Consider the following 22,744-nt stretch of genomic DNA (forward strand, 5'->3'; position numbering starts at 1 on the left):
TGTAGGATGATCAAAAAGGGAGATAAAAGTCAAACATGGGTGCCTAGAACACGTGATATGTAGGATCTGGGCAAACAAACAGTGGATCAGGTCCTGGAAAGTTAGAATGGAAAAAAAATTAGAGAATACGGTGAGTAAACAAATGACCCTGAGCTCCCTTATTTCTGTGGAAAAATGGGCTAATTCTACTGATAGAAAGTGAGATTTAATGTCATTTGCATATGGCTCTGACATCACAGAATCATATCATAGCAGACTGGAAGGGACCTCAGTGATCATCTGGTTCATTTTTCTTGACAAAGGCCCAGCCTAAACAACATGGCCCAACACCTTGTCCAACTGAATCTTAAAATGATGGAAAACTGTTGGCTTTTCAGACACGTACATTTCAAAAAAGATTCAGAAAACAGAGACGGAAAGAAACATTCACCAGAACTCAAACCTTTCAGTTTGTTAAAAATCAAACAGCTAAGTGATCTGATTATTCTGGAGGTATCTAGAGGAGGAGGAAGAGTCAATGCCTAGAAACTCACTGAAGTAACAGTGAAGGAAAGAACAAGAGACTGATGGGAAGCTGGAGAGAGAAGCTTGCAAGACAAAATGGGGAAGTACTTAAGACAGTAAAAAGATAGTATCCAACATCTAGGCACATATTCAGGTAGTGTTAGATGTGTCCAACTTTTACATCTTCAAGACCAGATAGATATCCAGAATTTAGCCAAAAAGGTCAATGTTGAGATACCAAGGGGAACAGCAGTGGACTGTATCACATAAGACATTGAAATATAAGATTAAATAGTCTTTTCTGGCCTTAAATTTTAAAAGTATGTGAATCAAAGTTTAGATCTACAAGATAAGTAAAGTAACAACTAATCTTTAATAATGCATCTCCGGTTCTACATCAATTTATAAATATTCATTATTTAATCATTTAAAATTTAAGAACTATTATAGTCTGAACGTATTTAGAAACATTGACTTTACTCAGTACTTCATGCTTTCAAGACAGGCTTCCAGGAACTCTGTTCTTGGTTTAAAGCATCATGGACATCTCTGCATTATAGAGATTCATGAGTACCAACAGAATAACATGGTAATTCACACCCAGGAGTCCAGTTAGTACTTGGACATAGCTCTGTCATGGAAATTTTATAACACGTTTCAGCATGTTTAGTCATATTTCAGAACTGCCTCATCACACTTAAATCATCATCTGCTGATACTGCGTCTGATACTTACCTACTGTCAGCTTCTACTGGAAAGAAAAAGGTAGATTGAATCACCATTAAATTATCAATTGGCAAGCCAAGGTCTCTCTGAAGATCTCCAGTCTGATGAGTGTTGATAATTGTTCTGGCCAAACTCTTTAAGTTGTCACTTGTCAGCTCATTTCTTGGATGGCCTGGTGGGTCACTAACTTCAACAATGAGCACTCTTGATGGACCAGCCACATCAGGTAGCTGCAGAGCTCGGATGCTTATTGGTCCTTTCCCCACTTTCTGTGAGTCATAGCTGCTATGAAAGCCCGTGCAAAATGTCATATTAGGACAGTGATATTTCTTTTTGCCAGCATTGGCTGAAATTACCTCCAACATGCTTTCACCTCCCAGCACATGATGGACTACTCTGACTTGATCATGATCAATCTTCAAGAAATCAGCTAATCGATGCATCATACTTGTCTCATTCTCTGCCCTGACAGCCTCAGTTACAGTGAAAGCCACAAGAAGGGAAAGGCTAGCAACTATTTCTACAGGTTCTTTCTCATAGAGGAGGACATAAAGAAGATTGTCCTCAAAGCTGAAGTAATTTGCTCCTGCATCTTCACTTAGTGAAAAAGAAGATGGGGTTGGAGAGACATATTTCCCTCGAACAAAAACACGAAGGCTGAGTGGTTCCTTGTAGAATATAGCTAGAGGCAGCCTAGTTGTGTTTTGACCACTAAGGATGTAGAGTCTAAAAGTCAGAGGTGTTAGGTCTGGGAAGCAAATTGTAGTGAATTTGTTGGATGGCAATACAGAAAAGAAAGTGGAATGATGCTCTGTGGGATAACATGGAGCATGTGAAGTCATATCACTAAAGGTATCCATAAAGCTGCCAGTCATTGCTACCACTGGAAACAGTCTCTGCCTGACCATACTGGGGTCCAAGTTTTCCAGGATGACAAGGGCATGATCAGTCTGTTTGCAGAAGTAGCTTTGTATTGAGGGCCTGAAGATGCACTTGCTGTCATCTCTGTAAATTCCTGGAAGAGAATAGAGGGAGATGAGGAAAGAAAATAAAATAATTAATTGTTTTATACATCTTGTTAACATTTTCTGGTATAGCTGTTTATTTTCCCATCCAGTACTCAAGCACCTCTTGTATTCTCAAACATCTTTTCAGTGCTCAAAGTTTGTTGGTGTTAAAATTTTACATTTTTTTCAGAGAAGTCTGGACACTAAAAGATATTCAATAGGTAGAAACTTCTATGTCAAGATGTCCTTGAGCTGAACACAGTTGAAGACCACTAACAAATGACAGAGAAACATCACATAAAATTATCTTTCTCTTTCTAGATATCAAGTTATGGCTACTGTTCAAAAAGCAAGCATGCTGGATGGAGCTTTGGTCTGACACAGCACTATGTCCCTATATCCTTCTATCTTCTGCATTCTCCCGATTCTAAGCCTGTAGCAGTGTAACAGATCACAGGATATTTGCAATTCTTTGGAAAGGTGATTTAACTCAAAGGCACCTCATCCAACTCACACGGATCATATCTCAGGCAAAAAAACCAACCTAAACTAAAAACATAGAAAGGACCAGAACATCATTCATCTACTCCAGTGGCAAACCACCTCACTGAGTTTCAGAGCTAGGAGAAGGCGCCAGATTCAGACACCTACAAATAGAGATAATGAGGTTCACCCTAAAATAACTTTGATTTGTCAGATGGATAACCATTGACTAAGTTTATTGACCAGAAGTAGGAACCTGTCACTTAAACACAAACAGATGATGTCACCTGGACTTCTTTGGGTTGCTACAACATCTGTAGATATAACACAAGAGAGTGCAAAAACCACTGTTAATTACACTTTAAGCATGCTTTCAGTGAATGTAGCAGGAGCTAAGACACTTCCATGTATGTCAGAATTCTCTAACAGATTCCACTCCAAGTGTCTGTGAAGACAAATCAAGAAAATCCTTTTATGGAGGGCTCTATATAGAAGCGATGTAATCCATACAGTCTTTCAAGTTAGGGTATGCTCCATCTGACCAAATATAGGCCTCTGCTTCAAGATGATAGAAATTTTTCTTCAGGCTATAATGATAAGGTCATCACTGATTATAAAGAGAGAATAAGTGTAAATGAGTTTAGATATGGGCACTAAAAACATAAATATTTCTGCCTGGAGCATCTTAGGAAAAGGTGTGTGTTTCTGTTTTTCCTTCCTCTCTTCAAAATAGAATCAAACAAGGAATTTGCTGCTTTCCTTTCTCCTTTCCTCCTTTCTCTTTCCCTCACCAAGTCTGCTCCTTCCCTAGTTAACTGTGCTCACAAACATATTAGATGAAGCATGGCGAATATCTGCACTAACTCAGCATTCCTCATTCAGCAGCTTTGAGGCTGTACATGCAGATCAGCAGTGCCTGGCATTAATGATAAAGAGAAAGGGACAGCAATATCCTTAAGAGACACAAACTTTTGGATGATGAAAGGGCATTCACCTTGTTGAGAAAATATTATGTGAAACTCTAGGAGAGAGTTTCACTGCTAATCTACTGCTAGAAGAGAGTAACAAGCTCCTGGAAAAGGAACAAACTATGAGAAATCATTCTGGGCTCTGCTTATTGTTACAGCTTAGTGTCTGAATCCTAGCTTCTTAGTGCCTGTGTACACTTTCTTCTTATTTATTTCAAGGGTATTCCTCATGTGCAGACCGTGATCTGTGAGTTTCCTAGAATGAGCTTGTGCTCTACACGTCACCAAAGAAAGCAATGAAATTACATAGACGTCAAGCTCTGCACAGGGAGGATATCCAAGTGAGATGGGATCTATGTAAAAGTCCCTATTTTTAGACTGGAGCATACCATTCTCTTTCCTTTTTTTTGGTCTTTTCCTTTTTATTTTCCTCTTTTTTTCTGCTTTGTCAGTGTACGTATTTTGCTATTGCCATGTGCTGGGGGCAAAGGGAGAGAACCAACTCCATTCAAAAGCAGAAGAGGAAATGCTGCACTTAGAGACATTGGGTATTGTCCTGAAGTCCTGGGAGGATTTACCCTGCAGCAGGCAACCAGCTCACAAAGGCTGACAGATCTCCTCGTCTGCTCTCCCAGAAACCCCTCGTTTCTCCCCAGTGATGATTCTCTTGTCTACAAACAGGATTTGCTGATATTTTTAATTTCCCAGGACTTTCCTTTGCCCTGGCTGCCTTGCAAAGTGGGTTTGCCAGGTTTCCTGCATACACACACACACACACACACACACACACGCCCATGCACACATACGCATCGTTGCTTGTCTCCTCACAAATGGCCTTATCTGCCAGTCACAATTCCTGCAGCCTGCAATTTCGATCACTTCTAAATGAAACCCATGCTGGCCTTAGTAATCATAATGTCATTTACAATTTACCACAAAACACGTTTATTCAGTTAGTAGCACATTGGAGAAAGAGAACTCCATATGAACTCGCCGCTGAAGCCCTAATCTGATTATTTCCTCATGAAAATCCAAGCAGGGGTGCTTGTAAGAGGGGTCTGAGAGGAGAAGGAAAAAGTGAGTCCTGGCCACAGCTGACTCTCATAATCAATGCGAATAGATAAGTGACACTGTGTCAGGGCCAGGAGCTAATCTGCCCCAGGGCTTTCCTCTAAAAAAGGCCAGAGTGGACAGGGCTTAATAAATACTGAGTGACCACTGAATATTGAGCTGACATGTGCTATTTACATTGGCGATGAACAATAACAGTGGTAAATTCCAGAAGCATCCCCTCGCAATGGGTGACATTCTGTTGAACGGGTTATATTTGTGTGTGCATGTGTGTTTGCACACACACATGTGTTAGAGGGAGGAGAAAAAAAGGAGTAAAAAAAAAAAAGAATAAACCCTACACAAGGGAGTCAACCAGAGACCCTACAAATGGGTGAGAAAGACGGAGAAGATGTTCATATCTGTAGCAACGTCAGGTTGAATGTCACACCAGGAGCTGCGTGCACCTGAGTGGAGAAATAGGGCATGTGTGCACGCATGGGCATTCGTGCTATATGTGTGCAAGAAAGGGAGAGAAGGACTGTGTGGAGAGTGTGTATGTTCACCCTCCACAGCTATTTCCTCATTCTAAGGGAGCAGACTTTGCTTTCTGCAGATTCCCTCATCATCGACTCAAGTTTATTATTTAATTATATACATGCACACATACACATAAACACACAAACATATCTATATGAGATTTTAGCACTCAGGTTGCTTCTAGGGCTCCTAACAAATATTAACTTTGTGTCAATATTTGTCCTTCCTGTCGTGAAATGAGGATTTTCCACCTCATTTCACATTTGAAAAGAAAAATGTGCCAAAGGGGTCCTCTTTGCTTAGGTAAAAAAACCCAACAACAACAACGACATCTCATATCCTTTATTTAGAAAAATGGAGCAGGAGGGAAGGAGGGAAGAGTATTTATAAAATAGATGTTTTGACTTAAAGGCACATAGAGTCCTTTGCAAGTCTCCTGCCTTTTCCCTAGTTTCCCAACACTAAATAAATAAAACAAAATAAAATAAATTCTACATTTAAAATTGAATGAAATACATCAACATTAATGATTTTCCCCTTCAGGTTAACACCACCATTTCCTTCAATAATTTTTACCCATTTCATGATAGATTTCACAATTCATGGTACAAGGAAAAATATGTTCTTTTTTTTGACAAAAACAAAAGGCAATGTCAGTTTTTTATCAAAATAAAATAAATCTCTTGCAATTTTCTTTCCATCTGACTGGATTTGCCCGTCAGTTATTTCTAATTTAACTACAATTATAGTTACAAAAATATAAAAGCAAGTAGGGGAAAGAGGAGGAGGGGAGAGATAAATGGGACACTGTTTAGAAATTGCGATTCATTGGCCTTGGGCTGGCCAGCACATATCTTTGCTGAGGGGGAAATATTCATCAGCATTAACTGTTCCTTTTGACCTGCTGACATTCAAATGTGAAACAAAAGAGAAAAGGCCCAGCAATAGGACCTTAAAAAGGTAAATTATTCTGAGGTCAGTAATTTTTGCTATACAAAAGATTTTCTGCGTTTCTTGAGTTCAGACGTTCCCCGTAAATAATTTTGGTGTCGATTCTTCTGTCTTTCACTGACACAGTGTGCTCCTGCCTACACACTCACCCTTTGGAAGCAATAGCTCTGCAGATACTGATCTTGTAAATCTTTGTGTAGGTAAGGGAAAACAAGCCCATCAATATCAGTGGATGCTGAAACAAGGCATCCCCCTATCATTTTTTGAAATCCCTCTGACCATTAATTAGGGATATCACTCAACTGAGTTGAGCAGTGTTCCCATGGGGGATAAACACATGGATATTCTGTGATTCTGTGATATGCAATGTCAAGTACCTTATTTTTGTTGCGTTTCTCACAAGGTATGTGTTGGGAACATATACATGGAAATGCACGGTGGCATGGGTACTTGCTCGTGTATTTATGTACACATGCATGGGAGATACACACGCATAAATACATACAGCAGGGATCATGTCAATAAAAACGGAGTGATTGCTTTAGGCCATTAATTCCTTCTTTTAAAGAAACTGATTTTAGAAGGAAATGAGACTCATAACATCACACTGTGTGTTTTTATGCTCTCCTGTTTATCGTTACTCCATAAAAATTCTTTGAACCCCTTGGCCAATTTCAGTTACATTTGTGGGCTCAAATACATTGTGTTCCTACAAGTATTGGAAAAATAGGTGTCCAAGCAGAGAAAGACAATTATTAGTGCTTCCTCTGAAGGAAAGTTTGTAGTATAAGCTCACTCCCATTATACATCACAGGATCTTCATTCATCCTCCAACTTCCTATACATACCCATAGGAGAACAGGTGTAGTATGTGAAATATTTGTTCTTGCTTTCGTTGTCTGCCTGCATTAATAGGGCCACACACATTGCTGGTATTTATTCTCTGTGAAACCAAGTGTTACTTGCATCTTTCATATGTTTATATATTTTTTTATGCTAGCACCAACCTTTCAGAGCTCCCCTATGCTAAAGAGGTAAGATATGTGTTTGAGGTAATAGTATATCTTTCAAAGTTATGAACAAAAAATTAGTTTTCCAGTTCCCAGAGACAATAGTAATAACTCATTCTTGACCTTAAAGCATAAGTGCACAAGTCTTAACAAGAGAGACTAGAAGCCCATTGAGACCAGGGTGCTCTCCAACAGCCATCAAAAAGAGTTATCTACAAAGAAAATGGGAACAAAGCATGCATACAGCAATATGCACCCAAAATGCTCCTCAAGCTTTCAGTGATTTATAGGTCAGGAACCTCCTGAGTCAGAGAGATCATCTTTCTTTGTGTTTGAGAGAAAATATCAAACCTGTCTCACAAAACTGCAAAAAGCTGGAGATGAGAATAACTTAACTAGGAGAATATATCTTGGGCTCTCTCAGAGGAGTCAGTTTGAAGTGTCCTTTAGTGAAGTTGCCCAGCCCAGGTCTTTTGTTACAGTTGAATTTAGGGGTGTTACTTACAGTACCACATAGCATCTCAAATGCTGGGCTGTCACATCTGGAAAAGTCTTGGCTGTCTGCGCCCAAAGTATTCTGGAACTGAGTTGCTATGGCATTGCAGGCAACAACTCAAACACACTAATAAAATAACCAGTGCCAAGGCCAGTTCCTTGTCCCTGAGTCCGTCTGTCATGGCACTCTAATAGCTCAAATGTCACTGACCTTCCAAAAGACAGTGGCCACCTCCAAACTGCCCTTTTTGCTCCTGACTTGTGCTGATTTCTGAAAAGTGTTCAGGAATTGGCTTGAACACTGCTGGGTTACCTGGGGTAATTGGTCTTGGAGTTGTTCTTTTGATATAGGAAGAGTGACTGGGAAGCTCCAGTCTCCATACTGACATCGAGCACATTCCTGCTACTGTCAATACTGGCCCAGAGCAGCTTGTCCATCATTTTACAAAACTTAATCAGAAAGACAGAAGGACCTTCAACTATGTTATCATTAACAATTAGGGAACTTTCATAATTTCAGTCATCCTAACAACAGAAAGTTCCCCATATTGGGGTTTTTTTTAGGAAATAAATACAATATGGTGACAAAAAGAAGCATTACCTGACGTTATATTATGCATGGAGACAAAAAGGATTAAACAGTATAATTGATCTATGACTCATAATTCCATGCAGTTTCAGAGAGTGCCCAAAAAGGCGATAAATTAAGTATCCTTTAAATTGTAACCCTGAATGCGAGAGTCATTACCTTAAACTCTACTGTAGCACAATCAAAAGTATGGCATGGGACTGGGGTGAATGGGATAGAGTGAACCCTTGTAAGACAGCATGGAGAGACGATTTGGGTCTCCATAGCCTTCAATACACAGCTAAAGGGTAGAAATAGTGGCTTTTTGTACAGCAGTTAGCAAAATAGGACCCAGGGCTCTGACTGAAGCTTTTAGACCTTCTTATGAAGTAGATAATACAAACTATTCCGACAAACCTCTTGAAGTCATTAACCAACAGTTCAAATTGGTTCAAAGAGCTGATAGCAGGATGTGAGAGGAACCCTATTTCCCAGGAAGGACAATCAAAAGGGTAAAACACAAAGAGGAACATCTTTTGGTTTGAATATTTCACCTTCCAAAACCCATGCAGTTCTGCAAGTATCAATTTGTTTATTGTGTCACCACCAAAGCTTTTCCCTTTGTTTCTCCTTAAGATGATCCCCGTTTCCTTTAGGTGTATTTAAAGCCCAGGAGGATTTTCCTCTCAACCTGACCAACAACCCCGTTGGCCAAAGCTTTAATCAAACTTATACCTGGGGCTCAACATAAAGTCAAAAGGCAGCTAACAGCAGAGACTTTGCTGATGCGGTTCCAGCCACTGTCTCTCTAGCCAAGAAATGATAAAATTACCACCACCAGAACAGCAATTTCATCAGATGCCAGACCTAAAAATGACTGTGGCCATGCCATGCACTGCTCTGAGCTGTGAATATAATGAGTTTTGAATAGGAAGTCCCGGACACAATAAATCTGTGCCATATGTGACCATTTCCTGTGTCAGTTCCTTTCTCATAACCAGTGGAGGCTTTGCCCTCCCCCTCACTTTCCCTTTCATGACCCCACACCAGGGCTCTGAAATCTTTGAGGGCTGCTTATGGGCCCCAGGCCTTTCCACAGTGGTTGCATAAATAAATGAGTTTGACAGCAAACATCATAACTGTTAGCAGTAATGTGTTCTCCACACAAGTGCTTGTGCTTCTCACTGGAGAAAAGGGGAGGAAAAAGCTCGGTTTGTTACCACAAACAAAAGCATGTTCTCTGACAAGTGGTGAAAGAATTAGTCAAATAAACATGATCTCTATTAAGACCATCGCTGCCAGGTTTTGTTATGAATGGGAAAGTTCTCAACTTCTCTTTCCCTCCTTTGCCTGCAGTCACTGCAAAGACAAATCATCCTTTTCTTCTGCAAAAATAAAGTTAGGGGATGAAATGAACTGCCTCAAAATAAAATTTGCAGGGAACTCCACTTTACTAATATTATTATCATTTCTTCCCAATGAGAACAGTTCTTTAGTCCTGGGAACAGACTTACAAAGAAACCAAACGAGTTTCCATTAGAAGTGGGCCAGAAAGAAGACGTCAAATACCTGAAGATTTCTGAAGTATTTGGGTTAGAATTAAACATTAGAATGATAATTAATTTTATAAGACATAGGTGAAGGAGAGGATAGAACAGAGCTCAGCATTTGCCCTAAAATGATTTTATCTTTTTTGTTTTGTTTTTTTTTTATTAACAAATCAAACATTTTTACTACTGAATAAAATTTTACTAAGTTTTCATCTTTACCTGATAAATCAGAATACTTTTGGATCATGTGAAATTTTTCTGTGAAAGTACTTTATCTAAAACCCCTTTTTTTCCCCTAATATACCATTTTAACAAATATAGTTAAATTATTCCAGGTTCAACCCAGAAAGAGTGCAGACCTTAGTTTTTTAATGGGTGTAATTAGTTTACAGAAGCTTCATGACGGTGAAGGAAGATTGGTTTCCCATGTTCAATGCAGAGAGAACAAAAGAAAAGGTATTAATATTTTAACCAGTGAGATTTAGGTTAGAAATTATAAAAAACATCTTTCTAGTGAAAAAAAACTTAAAATAGAAAGGCTTTGAAACCAACTAATTAGGAACTTGGTGGAACTAAAACCACTGAAGAGTTTTTTTCAGCATATTATATTCTTTTCTTTCAGGAGCACTGCAATTATAGATATCACTTTGGAGAAAATAGATGGGTCAATTGACTTCTGGAACTCTCTGCCCACCCTGTCCAATGCCTCCAATATCTTTTTATCAGCAGCCTTGTCTTTCTTTCTTTCTCTCTCTCTTTCTTTCTTTCTTTCTTTCTTTCTTTCTTTCTTTCTTTCTTTCTTTCTTTCTTTCTTTCTTTCTTTCCTTCTCTTTCTCTCCTTCCTTCCTTCCTTCCTTCCTTCCTTCCTTCCTTCCTTCCTTCCTTCCTTCCTTCCTTCCTTCCTTCTTTTTCCTTTCCTTCCTTTTTCCTTTTTTCTTTTCCCAGGTAAATGATTAAAAAGATTAAAATCATATTTGTACCTGGCTTGACTGAAGGTGCAGTCTCAGAGCCTGTGCTTGTGACAGGAATGTTCAGAGTATAGGAGTCCCTGTGACATTATTAGGGTGATTTTCAGCAATATTAGTCCTCTATGGGCTATGGAGTTGAATCTTAAAGCAGAAGGATTTCATTACAGGTACAGACAGCTATATTATGCCATGACATATTTATGACAATGAACAGTAATGGGAGGCAAGTATTTTAAGTCTTAGAAGTGGAAATTAATCTGAAAGCATAGCACAGAATCTGAATACCTATGAAAACATATTGAAGAGCTAAAATCTGAGATACAAAGGCTAGAGTCATTATCTGAGCACATAGAATGGGATTCATCACATTAATTTTAGCTGCCTAAATGTTAAGCATCTAGTCTAAGCTAATTGTCTAGTTTAAGCTGTTCATCTAGATAATAATCATTAGAGAAAGAAAGAGAGAAGGGACTTTTAGATCGTCATTCATTCCTGCTTCCTTTGGATGGATTGTGTCACTTCTGGGGTATCTGTCTCTATGAGAAACCTAGACAGCTAGTTTGAACTGAAGTCCTGCATTTGAACAGCTGAAGTTAGGTGAAATAAGCCCAACTCCTAACGATGTAGCTAATGAGGCTTGCAGAACAGCTAGCGTAATATGTGTTCCTATTCTGAAATAAATGGGAAATGATAGCTCTGCACATACCTCTAAAGTAACCATCTTCTCCAGTTATGAACACGGGGAAAGACAGAAAGAAAGAAGTTGAAGCCACTACCATGTTAATCTAGAAAATAAGAAAGTTCCCCTATCCCTGACAGAGATCTAAACAGGCTGCAAACTATTTTTTGAGAAAGATCAAATTCTGCATTTGGCTTTTGCAGCCACTATGGCTAAGTCAAAGGATCCTGATACTTCCATCTGTGCCTGGTGCAGTCACCTTGAAGGTGAAGGAAATGAAAGGGGCACTGAGGAAAGTACAGGAATAGAGAATTTATTGAAAAAGAGACTTATGAGGAAACACAATGAGAGACAAGAAAATTTGTTTCTAACGTCTGGAAACAATGTGAGTGCAGGGATAGGAGACTAGTTTCAAACACCACTTGCGAGAAAATCAAATGTGTCTGTAGGCATAGTCCTAAAATACTGTGCCTACATCGAATCTTAGGAAAAAAATAGGTTAGAAGAGATTTCTAGATGTCATTTATTTCAGCCCTTTGCTCAGAGCAAGGCTAACTACATAGTTAGATGAAACTTCTAAAGCTTTATCACAAATCACAGCATATCTCCATTTTAGTCTTTAAATATGTTTACTAGCACAAAACTTCCAGTTTAGGGTACTTCCAGAGAAGCTGCCAGGGTTGAAAATGACTTGAAGAAGCTCTGTGATCTTAATGACTCTTTCGTACATAACTAAACACACATTAAAGACAGTTTAAAGAAGCTTTGAGGCTTACTTTTGTAAATATTTGTTAGAATCGCATGTGCTTGCTTTAGATAGTCCAGGGCCTGTTCCTTCTCCCATTACAGTCTGGACAGCTTCACCAGAGAACAAGCAGGTTTGGAGCTGGAGCATCTTTTGTACTCTACCAGATAGCATTTTTCACCTTTATATAACCATGAATGAACTCAGAGTGAAGTTGATCCTGGTTGTGTGGTACGGTGCCCATGATAAAAAAGAATAACTACATCGGTGGAGTACTGCAAACACCCATCGGGTCCTGACTGTCCTGCTCTAACTGGTAGGCATCACTCCCTTTGCATTTTATTCCAGACTTACTAGTGAGCTATTTGAAATTTCAGACAGCCCTTGGAGTTATTTTGGCCAGGGAGTATATTTAAAACTCATTGTGCCTAATGTTGTCTTTCTACAATTGAGAAGTAATCAGGAAAGACGTGAAAATAAATAGACAAGCGAGAGGCAAAATGAAATATGAAGTGGCTCGAAAGGAGTCTGCTCTCTAATGTATTTTTTCAGCTTATTATTGTAAAAGCCCAGAGCAAAAGCATAGCTTTGAAGAGTCTTTTGTTAATAGAGGAAAGGTTGTCTTTTTATTTTTCTTAACTTTTTATTTATTAACCATAGTGCACAGGGTACTTCCATAAATGATGGCCAAGTCTCAGGTTACAGTGACTTGTTTAGTCTAAAAACATCCCAGCCTGCAATGGGATACAGAAAGGAGAAGTAACACCCCATGGTATGGTGCTTGAAGGGAATAAAACCGAAGCCTATTTGTTCTCTGCTTTTCCCTGCAGTTTCTAGTGGTTGAGCTTAAAAAGACTTGGATGTCTCTGTTTGGATGGTTAAAATGCATTCCCAGCAGGCCACTTCCTCAGGTGGTCTATTTGATGACAGCTTGGTGCTTAGGCCAATATAAAACATCTGACGTTTCTGACCCTATCTGAGAATGAAATTCTAAAGCTGCATTCCTACACTGGGCAATCCTCCAGATTGCTGTTTAAAAAAAAAGAAAGAAAAATGTTATTGAGGGTGCTGAAGTGCTAAAACATGACAGTCAATAACATTTTTGAGGCCTAGAGTTGGGATACTACCTATTTGCTTATCATTGCTCGGAATATGTGGTTAAGTATACAAACACTCAATTGCTAACAGTTTAATTCTAAGCTATCACGTGGGAATACACTAGCTGTGCACAGGAAACCAGACAGGTGCATTAAGCAGATTTGTTTCTTCGAGACTTTTTAATGTTTAGGCACTAGGGGAAAAAAAGGTGCACTGAAACTGAGTTAAGATAGGCAGAGCAATATAGGATTCCCAAAGGCTGCTTAGCTCAGGCATCCTGACAGTATTTAAAGGGTAACCTTCACACAGAACAGTCTATATTATCAAACTATTATCAAGAAAATTGACAGTACGGACAATTTGGGGTCTGGTTTTTGGTATAACATCACCATTACCAGACAGATGTGTAAAATGAACACAAGCATGTTTTTCATTTGTTTATTCCTGGGCTTCAGCAATATCAGGATACTTAATTTTCCAGGCACACCAACTGAAAAGCTTAGCTAGCAGAATCTCAGTAGGAACTTGCATGCACCATTCTGCTGCCATCAGACAGCATCTCCCAGAGTACTGTGAAGAGCCAGCCCAATTTGAAGAGCCTACAGAGAGCCTATCTGTCAGGGTTTGCTCAGTTTCCATATGCCTCACCAGGCTGAAGCCTTGTGAGTTGTGGTTATATCCCACTAGCATGGGAAGGCTCATTCCAGTGTTCGACCAGTTTAAAAGTACTAAGAAAGTAGGCAGAAATTTGGTCTAACTCAGTTCAACATTTGTTTTGTCTTATCAAGACATCTGGACTATTACTAGTCTCTGTGAAAGCCACAGGAATTCTGTTTGTGTGTCATTTCCCTGGGGAAGAGCTTTCAACAGATATCACTTTCCAACCCAAATTCTGCCCAAATGGGTGGTACATTAAGCCAAGCACATGCTGTCAGGTGTCAAAAATGAATTCACATTATCTTGCAAATGATATTTCTAACATATTAATAATTCTGGCAGTGCTACAGTCTGTAACCTGAGTACTCAACCAGAAAGACGTGCTTTGGAAGGGATCCCTGTGCTGCCAAGGACATTGAGGGGAGGAAGAACATAAGCCACTCTTGCTTTTTTTTTTTTTTTTTTTTCCTTTTGCTCTCAGTGGCTCACATGGAATGGGAACTCAGACACAGAGACCTCAAAAGTAGAGATCTGAATTTAATAAAGCTGTCTGGAGGGGCAGAGAAAAGAAGATCATGAAGATAAGAGAGGCAGAGACAAGAGGAGAGGAAAAGAAAGAACATTACAACTGGCTGTTGATAACTGTGCCCTTTCAGACTCAAGCAGGCAGAAGTGAAATATTGTTAAAGAGGTGGGACACCAGTTCATTGTGAAGAAATAGCAAAGAAACAAGAAAGAAACTTTTATGGTTAGAACATACATTTCCATGACTCTTCCATCGTAATGAGGATAGTGAAAAGGTGAGGATAATGGCAAGGCACTTCTGGACAGCTAATATAGCTGCTTGATTTCATTGCAGTTTTGGGGAGTTTTGGAGCTTTGGGGAGTACTGGAAAGACTCTTTAAATTCAGCACATCTACGATATGAAGGCAGAATTACTCCCCTGCTCAGGAAAATAACCACTTTCAAGATAAAAATGAGTTCCAAAGATTAGCAAAATGAGTGGAACTTTTTCCTTCACCACTTCTGCAACCTTTCTCCCATTTCTGCTTGGAGAATAAAAGTTAATTGAGGGACAGTAGGAAGGAGGAAGCTCATCTAATACCACTGACATCAATAGCACTCTCAGCCAAGGTACCAAATCGATTTCTTTATAGAGAGCAAATGCACCGCTAAAGCTCCCATCTAGGAATGTTTTTTTCTTTTCCCTAAGATTCCGTTTGTTAGAAAAACCAAAACATCCCCAGAGGGAAAATAAATGCAGATACATTTTTAATGCATGCATTTCATTTTCAGAACATGGTGGGCACGTCAGTGCCGGGTGCTGGAACTGCAAGGGGGAATTTATCTAATCAGTCTCTGCGTCCCTGCTTCATTGACATAATGTGGTCCTGCCGATTAAAGCACTGGAATCATAGCTCTGAATTTTCCTTCTCTTTCATACTAAAATTATTGATGTGCTTTGTACAATGTGTAATTGCCATTATTGTATAAGCGCCTGGAGCATGAGCAGAGCTGGAATTGAAATAAATAAGCAAACAAAAATCATGCATTAAGAAGTTTCAGATGGTACGATGGGGGCTGGTGTCATGGCATCACAAGCTGAAAATAGGATTTGATACTGCTGTAACTGGTTTTGATAAAGTGAGATATGATAAGATGAGAAGAAAGGCTGCTATGATCTGACCTCCTCCTTTTATATAGCACAGACTTTCAGGAAACATCCAAATCAAAGTACCTCTTTTAGCATCCTGTGTCCAAGCCTCACCTTCCAGAGACTTCACGAGAGCAGTCCAAATTTACACCACTCGAGGATCTTGACCAGTCTCATACATTCTCTTTAGCTCCCTCTCTCTCTCTTTGATACACACAGAGTAGATTTGTTCTTTACATTTAATTTATGCAAGTGAGGCACGGAATACATTTCAGTAACACCAATTAGATACGCACTAATTTCTTCTCTGTGAAATAGCAGTAAGTAATTAATCAGAATTTTGATCACAACTCAGTTGGCAGTTCTAATTGCACTTGCCATTTCCACAGCAAATACGGAATCATTATCTCTTTCGCCTAGTCCTCTCTTCCTTATCATCCAGGGTGCTAGAAGCAAAACATTTCCAAGAACTAGATATTGTCTCTATCAACCAACAGTCTTAATACCTTTGGACTGAGGGTTAGTGGGCTCAGTCCATGGCCGTGTTTTATTTCAAGCTTCATCGTAATTTTAAAGTGGATAGCTAGTGGCAAGCTATCTGCTTGCCCTGAGGGAGGGGGGATGCTGCCTCATGAAATTATGAGAAAGGATAAAATCTAGCAGCTTACTCCATTAAAAACCTTCTGGGAGAGCACCAAAGACTCCTAACCTTTACACAGGCATCCAACAGACATCTAAGGGGTATGTGGACATTGGTCAGATCTATTTTGTCAAAGCCTGTACCACATCTCTGAGGCGCCACAATGACATTTTAACTCCAGGCATTACCAGCCATTTTGGTACCAAACAGGATGATCAGGGTAGATCAGTTCCTCACGTGTAACTGTAACAGTGTTTATAAGACCATTAGTGATTATTCTGCTCATTTGTGCAAACGGATAGTGCTGGTCTGCAGAAAGAAAGGCTTAAGATCATCTGCCTGGAAAGAGTTATTGCCAGGGGCCTACGATCACAGCACTCATCTTTGCTGACCTCCAAAAAAGCTGATAGTGAGATACCTTTTACACAGCTTAGAGTCAAGAGAGAACAGAAAGAGAAAGGGAGATTTAACATTGAGGAACTGAACCCTATGGGAAGCTGAGGGTGTGCCTACAGCTGGCCCAGCCTTCAAAGCCAGCATGGCACTTCACCTTCTCCTACTCCTGGAAGTAAATTTTCCAAGGATCTTACAGCTACAGTCTGATTTAATAATCAGGTACTTCATATAATTCAAGCCCAAATGGTTATGTTCACAGTTAATTCCAAAACATACACAGTAAGTTTGGGAATAAATACCAAAACTGAGATATCAATTCTGTCCACTTAATAACTAGTAAAAAGAGTGTAAAGACACTCCATTTTATGCAAGAGTTCTCTCTACAGAATATGTTAGGAACCAGAATAGCTCCTGTTCTACTCATACAAAATTTGAGGAAGTAGCGTCAGTGAAAAGAACTGTTCTGAAGACTGTCCAAGAACCTCCAGTACTCTGCAAATCTGTCTCCCAACTGCCCTAACAAACAGGAATGACTGTACGAATAGGAAGGCATCACTCAGCCCTTTCCTTTTCATCCTTGGTTGTTTGGGCTTTGAGGTTTTTTTTTGTTGTTAGTGTTCTTGTTTTTATTCCCTATTTGAGAGATCAATAGTAAGAATTTGAGAACTGTAACCTTCCAGAGTTTTTCTATTCATAGACACTAAACCTCTCCAACAGAAATGGGGAATCATTCTCAACATTAGTGATGCCAATGGGACAAAACATCTCAGAACCTTGCTATGAACACTGCAACCAGGAACAACAATGTCTGAGATTTTAGTGGGTTGGATTTGGTTCTTTCACAGACAACAGAAAAATATAAACAGAATAAATGTCTGAGCTGCCACAGAGACATTTCTTCATCTGGGGTTGGGGTAGGGATGGCATGTTAAACATGCTGCTCATGCTGAAAACTATCAAAAGCTTTATCTGTACATTTTCCAGGCTGAACTCTACCTTCTGGGTCACAGTGGGGCACAGCCATCTTTCCTTCAGCCTTCAAAAGAAATACACTGAAGCTATGTTTATACTTGTGGAGTCTTATGCCTTTAGTCCTGGTACTCAGTTACACAGATTTTACTTTCTTAGAACAGTTTTCGGCATGTTTTGGGTTTGGATGGGTTTTTTTTTTTTTGTCTAGGTCAATTAACACTGACTGAAACAGCACCTGGGAGTTGTCTGAGGGTTGCCATGATTTGTTACCATCCCAGTTTACGACCATCGCAATCCAACCTGGAGGATAAGGGATTTTAATAAGTATGCATATGGCCACAGTAAGAGCTGCTTCCAGGGTCACAAAACTGTCTGTGGTTCTTTTATGTATACTAGCACAAAGGTAGTCAGAAGATTTGAGATCTTTGCAGGCACATTGTGCAGAGCAATACCACCATGCTCCCCACTGTTCTTACAAGATCCCACTTCAAGCAGTTCAGGAGTATGAGAACCACCAATAGAGTTACAAATGAGGCAATCACCAGCAGATTTTTCCTAAACAACTACCTGTGCTCTTGTGGAGCTGGCAATGACTGTACTGAATATCTAAACACATAAGGGAGAACCTAAAAAGGCAGAAAACAACAAAAAACTGTTCAAAAATTTGTAACACGGAGGTTGTGAAAGAAAAAGCATTTCGTTTAATTGATTATAATCAGAGTTTCTTAATCACCTCACACTGGGGAAAAAAAAAAAAAAACAACCAACAGAGCAGCGCTTGAAATCTGAGCATCTTTGAAGACCAAGTCAACCGACACAGTGCAGATTTATGAAGACAACAGATCACGTCGCAGATCAGCTACACCAGCCAAAAGAAACAATAGGAGCTCTAAAACCAGAGGCAGTGGGATACAGCTAGATTAGTGCAAAAAAACCATTGACTTCAACACAGATATATAAGTAATGGATGGTCCTGAAGAGACATTCTGGCTACATCTTCACTAGTAAATTAAACATGCCCAGGAGTATTCCAGACACCGAGACCAACTGACATGGTCTGGCTGCATTCATCTATTAAACTATCTTGGCTTTCAAAGCAGGATGGATTCATCCAACAGATAATCTGGGAATATCCCCTGGCACACATTAACTCCCAAACTGCACCTAAGAATCATTTGGGAGAGAGTTAATTGGCCCGGGGGCTGTTGTAACCATTTTTGGAGAGCAGAGGATTGTATTTCCATGTTTATGGTCTGGCACTACTTTATTTATTTTAGCATGGGTATAGCCCCTGTCCATGTTAACGTTTGCCCCTGGAGAGTGCTGCTGTGACTACAAATTTACCTGCAAAATTTGACAGAGGGCACAGGCCACATCAGTCAGAGAGGTATCTCAAGCCTAAGGAAACGAACAGGGAAAACTGCAGCCAGTATTAATTGTGGGCCCCTTTGAGAGAAGTGTTCACAACCAGAAGAAAAGATCAAGCAGATATTATTTGAAATATTCATCATTCTCCTGATATTGTTGGAGGCTGATGAATTTTTTCATTCTTAGATCTTTTTAATTTGTGGTGTACATGCTGCAAACAACCTATTACTGTTCACTTCACAGTTTACAAGGCTGGAACTGACATTTTCTTCCACTGGAAAAATATTTTAAGTAGAGAAAAACAATTTGAAGTGATTATTAAAACCATTACTGGTGAAGCAGGAAACACAGCTGTTGCTGTGTGTTGTCTGTTTGTTGCAAGAGGAGGCTTCAAACTTCAGGGGAAGAGAAGGAAGGGCCAATCTAGTCACCTCCTAGCTGTTATCTCCCTGCTGGAAAAGAGCAATAAATCAACAGCAGCTGAAAAGGGAGATGCCTACCCACTACATCTTAATTAATACAGGCACAAGGGGTTTGGGAGGATGGAATCCCAGGATGGTGGGAGTTGGAAGGGACCTCCAGAGCTCAACCAGCCCAACCTCCTCCTAAAGCAGGTTTCTCTCAACCAGGGGGCACAGGAACGTGTCCAGGTGGGTTTGGAAACCTCCCAAGAAGGAGACTACACACCTTCCCTGTGAAGCCTGGGCCAGGGCTCCCTCACCTCAGCACCAAATAAGTTTCTCCTCCTGTTTCAGTGGCACTTGTTGTGTTCCAGTTTGTACCCATTACCCCTGTCCTCACACTGGCCACCACATGAAAAAAGACTGGCCCCATCCTCCTGACACCTGCCCTTGAGGTATTTGTAAGTGTTGATGAGGTCGTTTCTCAGCCTGCTCTTCTCCAAGCTAAACAGCCCCAGGTCCCACAGCCTTTCCTCCTTACAGAGATGTTTCAGTCCCTTCGTCATCTTAGTAGCCTTGCACTGGACTCTCTCCAGAAGTTTTATATCACTCTTATACTGAAGAGTCCAAAACTGGACTGAAATTGAAGACACCAGAGGAGCAAACCTGGGAATAATTTCCCATCTCTCCTCAGCTAGTGTCTCACTGGTTTCATGCAGTTGGACTCAACCCAGATTGTCGTAAGTAGCAATCTTTGAGTTTCTTGAATTTATGGCTTCATGTAATTGTGGGAAATAGTCTGATACGTGATGCCATCAAGTACATGTCCAGTTCAACTCATTGTGCATGGGCATCCTTCTAATCAACAAGCTCTGAGAAACAACAGGTGAAATTTGTGTTCATATAGCTTCATTAAAACAAAATAGCTGTGAAAAGCCTTCTTACAGACATGAGAAGCGGATTCAAGAGAAAGGGTGGAATGAAATGAGGAGTGGCTATACCATCAAGACTCTGCCACCAGTGAGATTTGGAGAGATCAATCTATTGTCTGCACTTCCCTTGGATGAGAACGGCAAACCTCAGTAAAACCCCTATCATGAGACATAGCATGCACAGAAATATTTGCTCTTAGCACAGAGTCAGAGACAGACAGGGCTGATCCATAGCAGACATCAATGCCAGGAAGAGCCAGAAACTTGGGCTGGGGCTGTGAGTAGGTAAACCTACCGAGAATAAGGAGCATGAGGTCCGCCTCCCCGTAGGACCTTAAGCAGGTCCAATGTCATGAACACCACCTCATCCAATAGATATCTGTGCACAAACACACAAGGGACAGGGCAGGAACATATCTCATAGACAAGGTGGAGGCAGAGCTGGTGAACAAGGCAGACACTGCTGCTCAGCCTGAGAGTGGCCTTCACAAGCACCAGAGATACATCTTGGCCCTGTGTTTCAGTCTCCCACTTTAGGTACTCCACTGGTGGCTCTTTTTCTGCTGTGGATAGGATTCCATTGTACATCCATAACAGAGGTAACTGAAATTATTGTGGCCTCTCATTTGAGACTTTTCATCTCCTGTCTGCTTTGCTCCATGCTGCTCGTTATAGCAGTTGGATTTTCAATGGAAGCCATCTAGATCATGCTCATTCTCACCTTTTCTCAGGTTACTTAGGAGCAATATGCACAGGAGGGCTGAACTGGGGCCTCCTGGCCCAAAGACATGGGTACATGCAGGGACATAGCCAGCATCAGACTGGGTGACTCCAGAACGTGGTGTCATTACAAAGAGCATTTTGCCTGCAGGCCCATCCAGTTGAATTAGAAAAAAAGAGAACCCTTAATTAACTTGACTTAAGAGAAGGCTGATGCAGGGCAATGTGACCTTTTCTCTATGTCACATGCCACACGGATTTTAGCCTCCCTCTGATGCTTTGTCACTACCAGTCCTTGTTTTTTAGATCACCAGATTGGTGAGGGGGTGGGGGGATTATAGTGACCAAAGCAATTGGGGTAGCAGGAGAAGAGAAATAAATAGCTTCACTATTTTGGTAGTTTGTACACCAAAGGCAGCAGAATCCCATTATGCATATACCAGCTATTACCTTGCAATGTAAATATATACATGTATGCCTACTTTATTTCAGGTGTTACAAACACACGACACACCACACATACATTTAGTTCATATTACATACTTAAGGTTGCTTTGGTGACACTTTTTAGAGAAAACATAAGAATGGGTTTCAGTTTACAAAATGGAGAATAGAATTATTTAATCACAGAATCACAGAATCTCAAGGGCTGGAAGGGACTTTGAAAGAGTCCAACACCCCTTTCATATACGTAATGACAACACAATGAGCTCTCTGCAGTTTCCACCAATCAACTCATTGCATTGCTGCAGTAGCCCCATCTACTTTGTCATTGAGTCAGCCTACCTCAGTGATGGGAGGGAAACTGTAGTTAACAGCCTCAGTGCAGGCTGCTGAAAGTACAGAGACTTTGGATGAATAAAACAGACTTGCAGCAAGGAGCCTCCGCCCTGTTAGGCTGCAGTTCATACACATACTCCCTGATAGGAGATGATTTTTGTTTGCGAGTCCTGCAGAATCAGGAAGATGTGAGTGACCTCCTAACCCATGGTGAGATTTCCATCTGATATCTCTGAGATGAAGACAGTCATATGGCTAGGTCTGCTAGTCTCTCTGTGGCTGGAAACAGGCTGAAAAACAGAGGCTTCTTCAGATGAAAAGTCACCTCAATTTGGAGTGTAGCTATACTCCTGTCCTAGTATAACTTGTGATTTCAGCTTTGTAAAGCAGTATGAAGGACAGTGTTGGGGTCAGGAGGACAGGTAGGTCATAAATGGCATATCAGTTCTTCAAAACACACAGATATATTCTTATTTTAAGATATGATGAGGTCTGTTATTTTAAAATGGGTAACTTGAAGCCTAGGGTATTTTTAATAGAGGTGTGGTTTTTTTCTTTTTAGTTGAAAATTATGCTCTTTACTAGCTTTCTTGTAGAAGCAACTTATGCAGTTGCGCCATGGATGTGTTCCCTACCTCTCCTTTCATGTCTTCCAGTATTTTCAGTTCACTCACTATCTTCACTTAAAAGGGTTAGAAACCCCTTTCTACAGCAAAACCGCTTCCATCCTCAAGTCTGGCTTGAGAGTTAGGTGGGGAGGACCCTCCTAAGTTTCAACAAGGACAAGTGCAGAGTCCTGCACCTGGGGAGGAACAACACCATGCACCAGAACAGGCTGGGGATTGACTTGCTGGAGAGCAGCTCTGCAGAGAGAGACCTGG

The 22,744-nt window shown here is 40.3% G+C and overlaps 1 protein-coding gene across 1 annotated transcript in view; it reads right to left on the minus strand.

The window, feature by feature from the left end:
- PKHD1 (PKHD1 ciliary IPT domain containing fibrocystin/polyductin) overlaps positions 1-22,744 on the minus strand; it is a 264,052-nt gene that overhangs the window by 27,939 nt on the left and 213,369 nt on the right. The window contains exon 59 of the mRNA XM_061989595.1: positions 1,240-2,245. Within this exon, the coding sequence (XP_061845579.1) occupies positions 1,240-2,245 (1,006 nt within the window). The remainder of the gene's footprint in view (positions 1-1,239; positions 2,246-22,744) is intronic.

The sequence above is a fragment of the Colius striatus genome, chromosome 2 (genome assembly GCF_028858725.1).
Source record: "Colius striatus isolate bColStr4 chromosome 2, bColStr4.1.hap1, whole genome shotgun sequence".
NCBI lineage: Eukaryota > Metazoa > Chordata > Aves > Coliiformes > Coliidae > Colius > Colius striatus.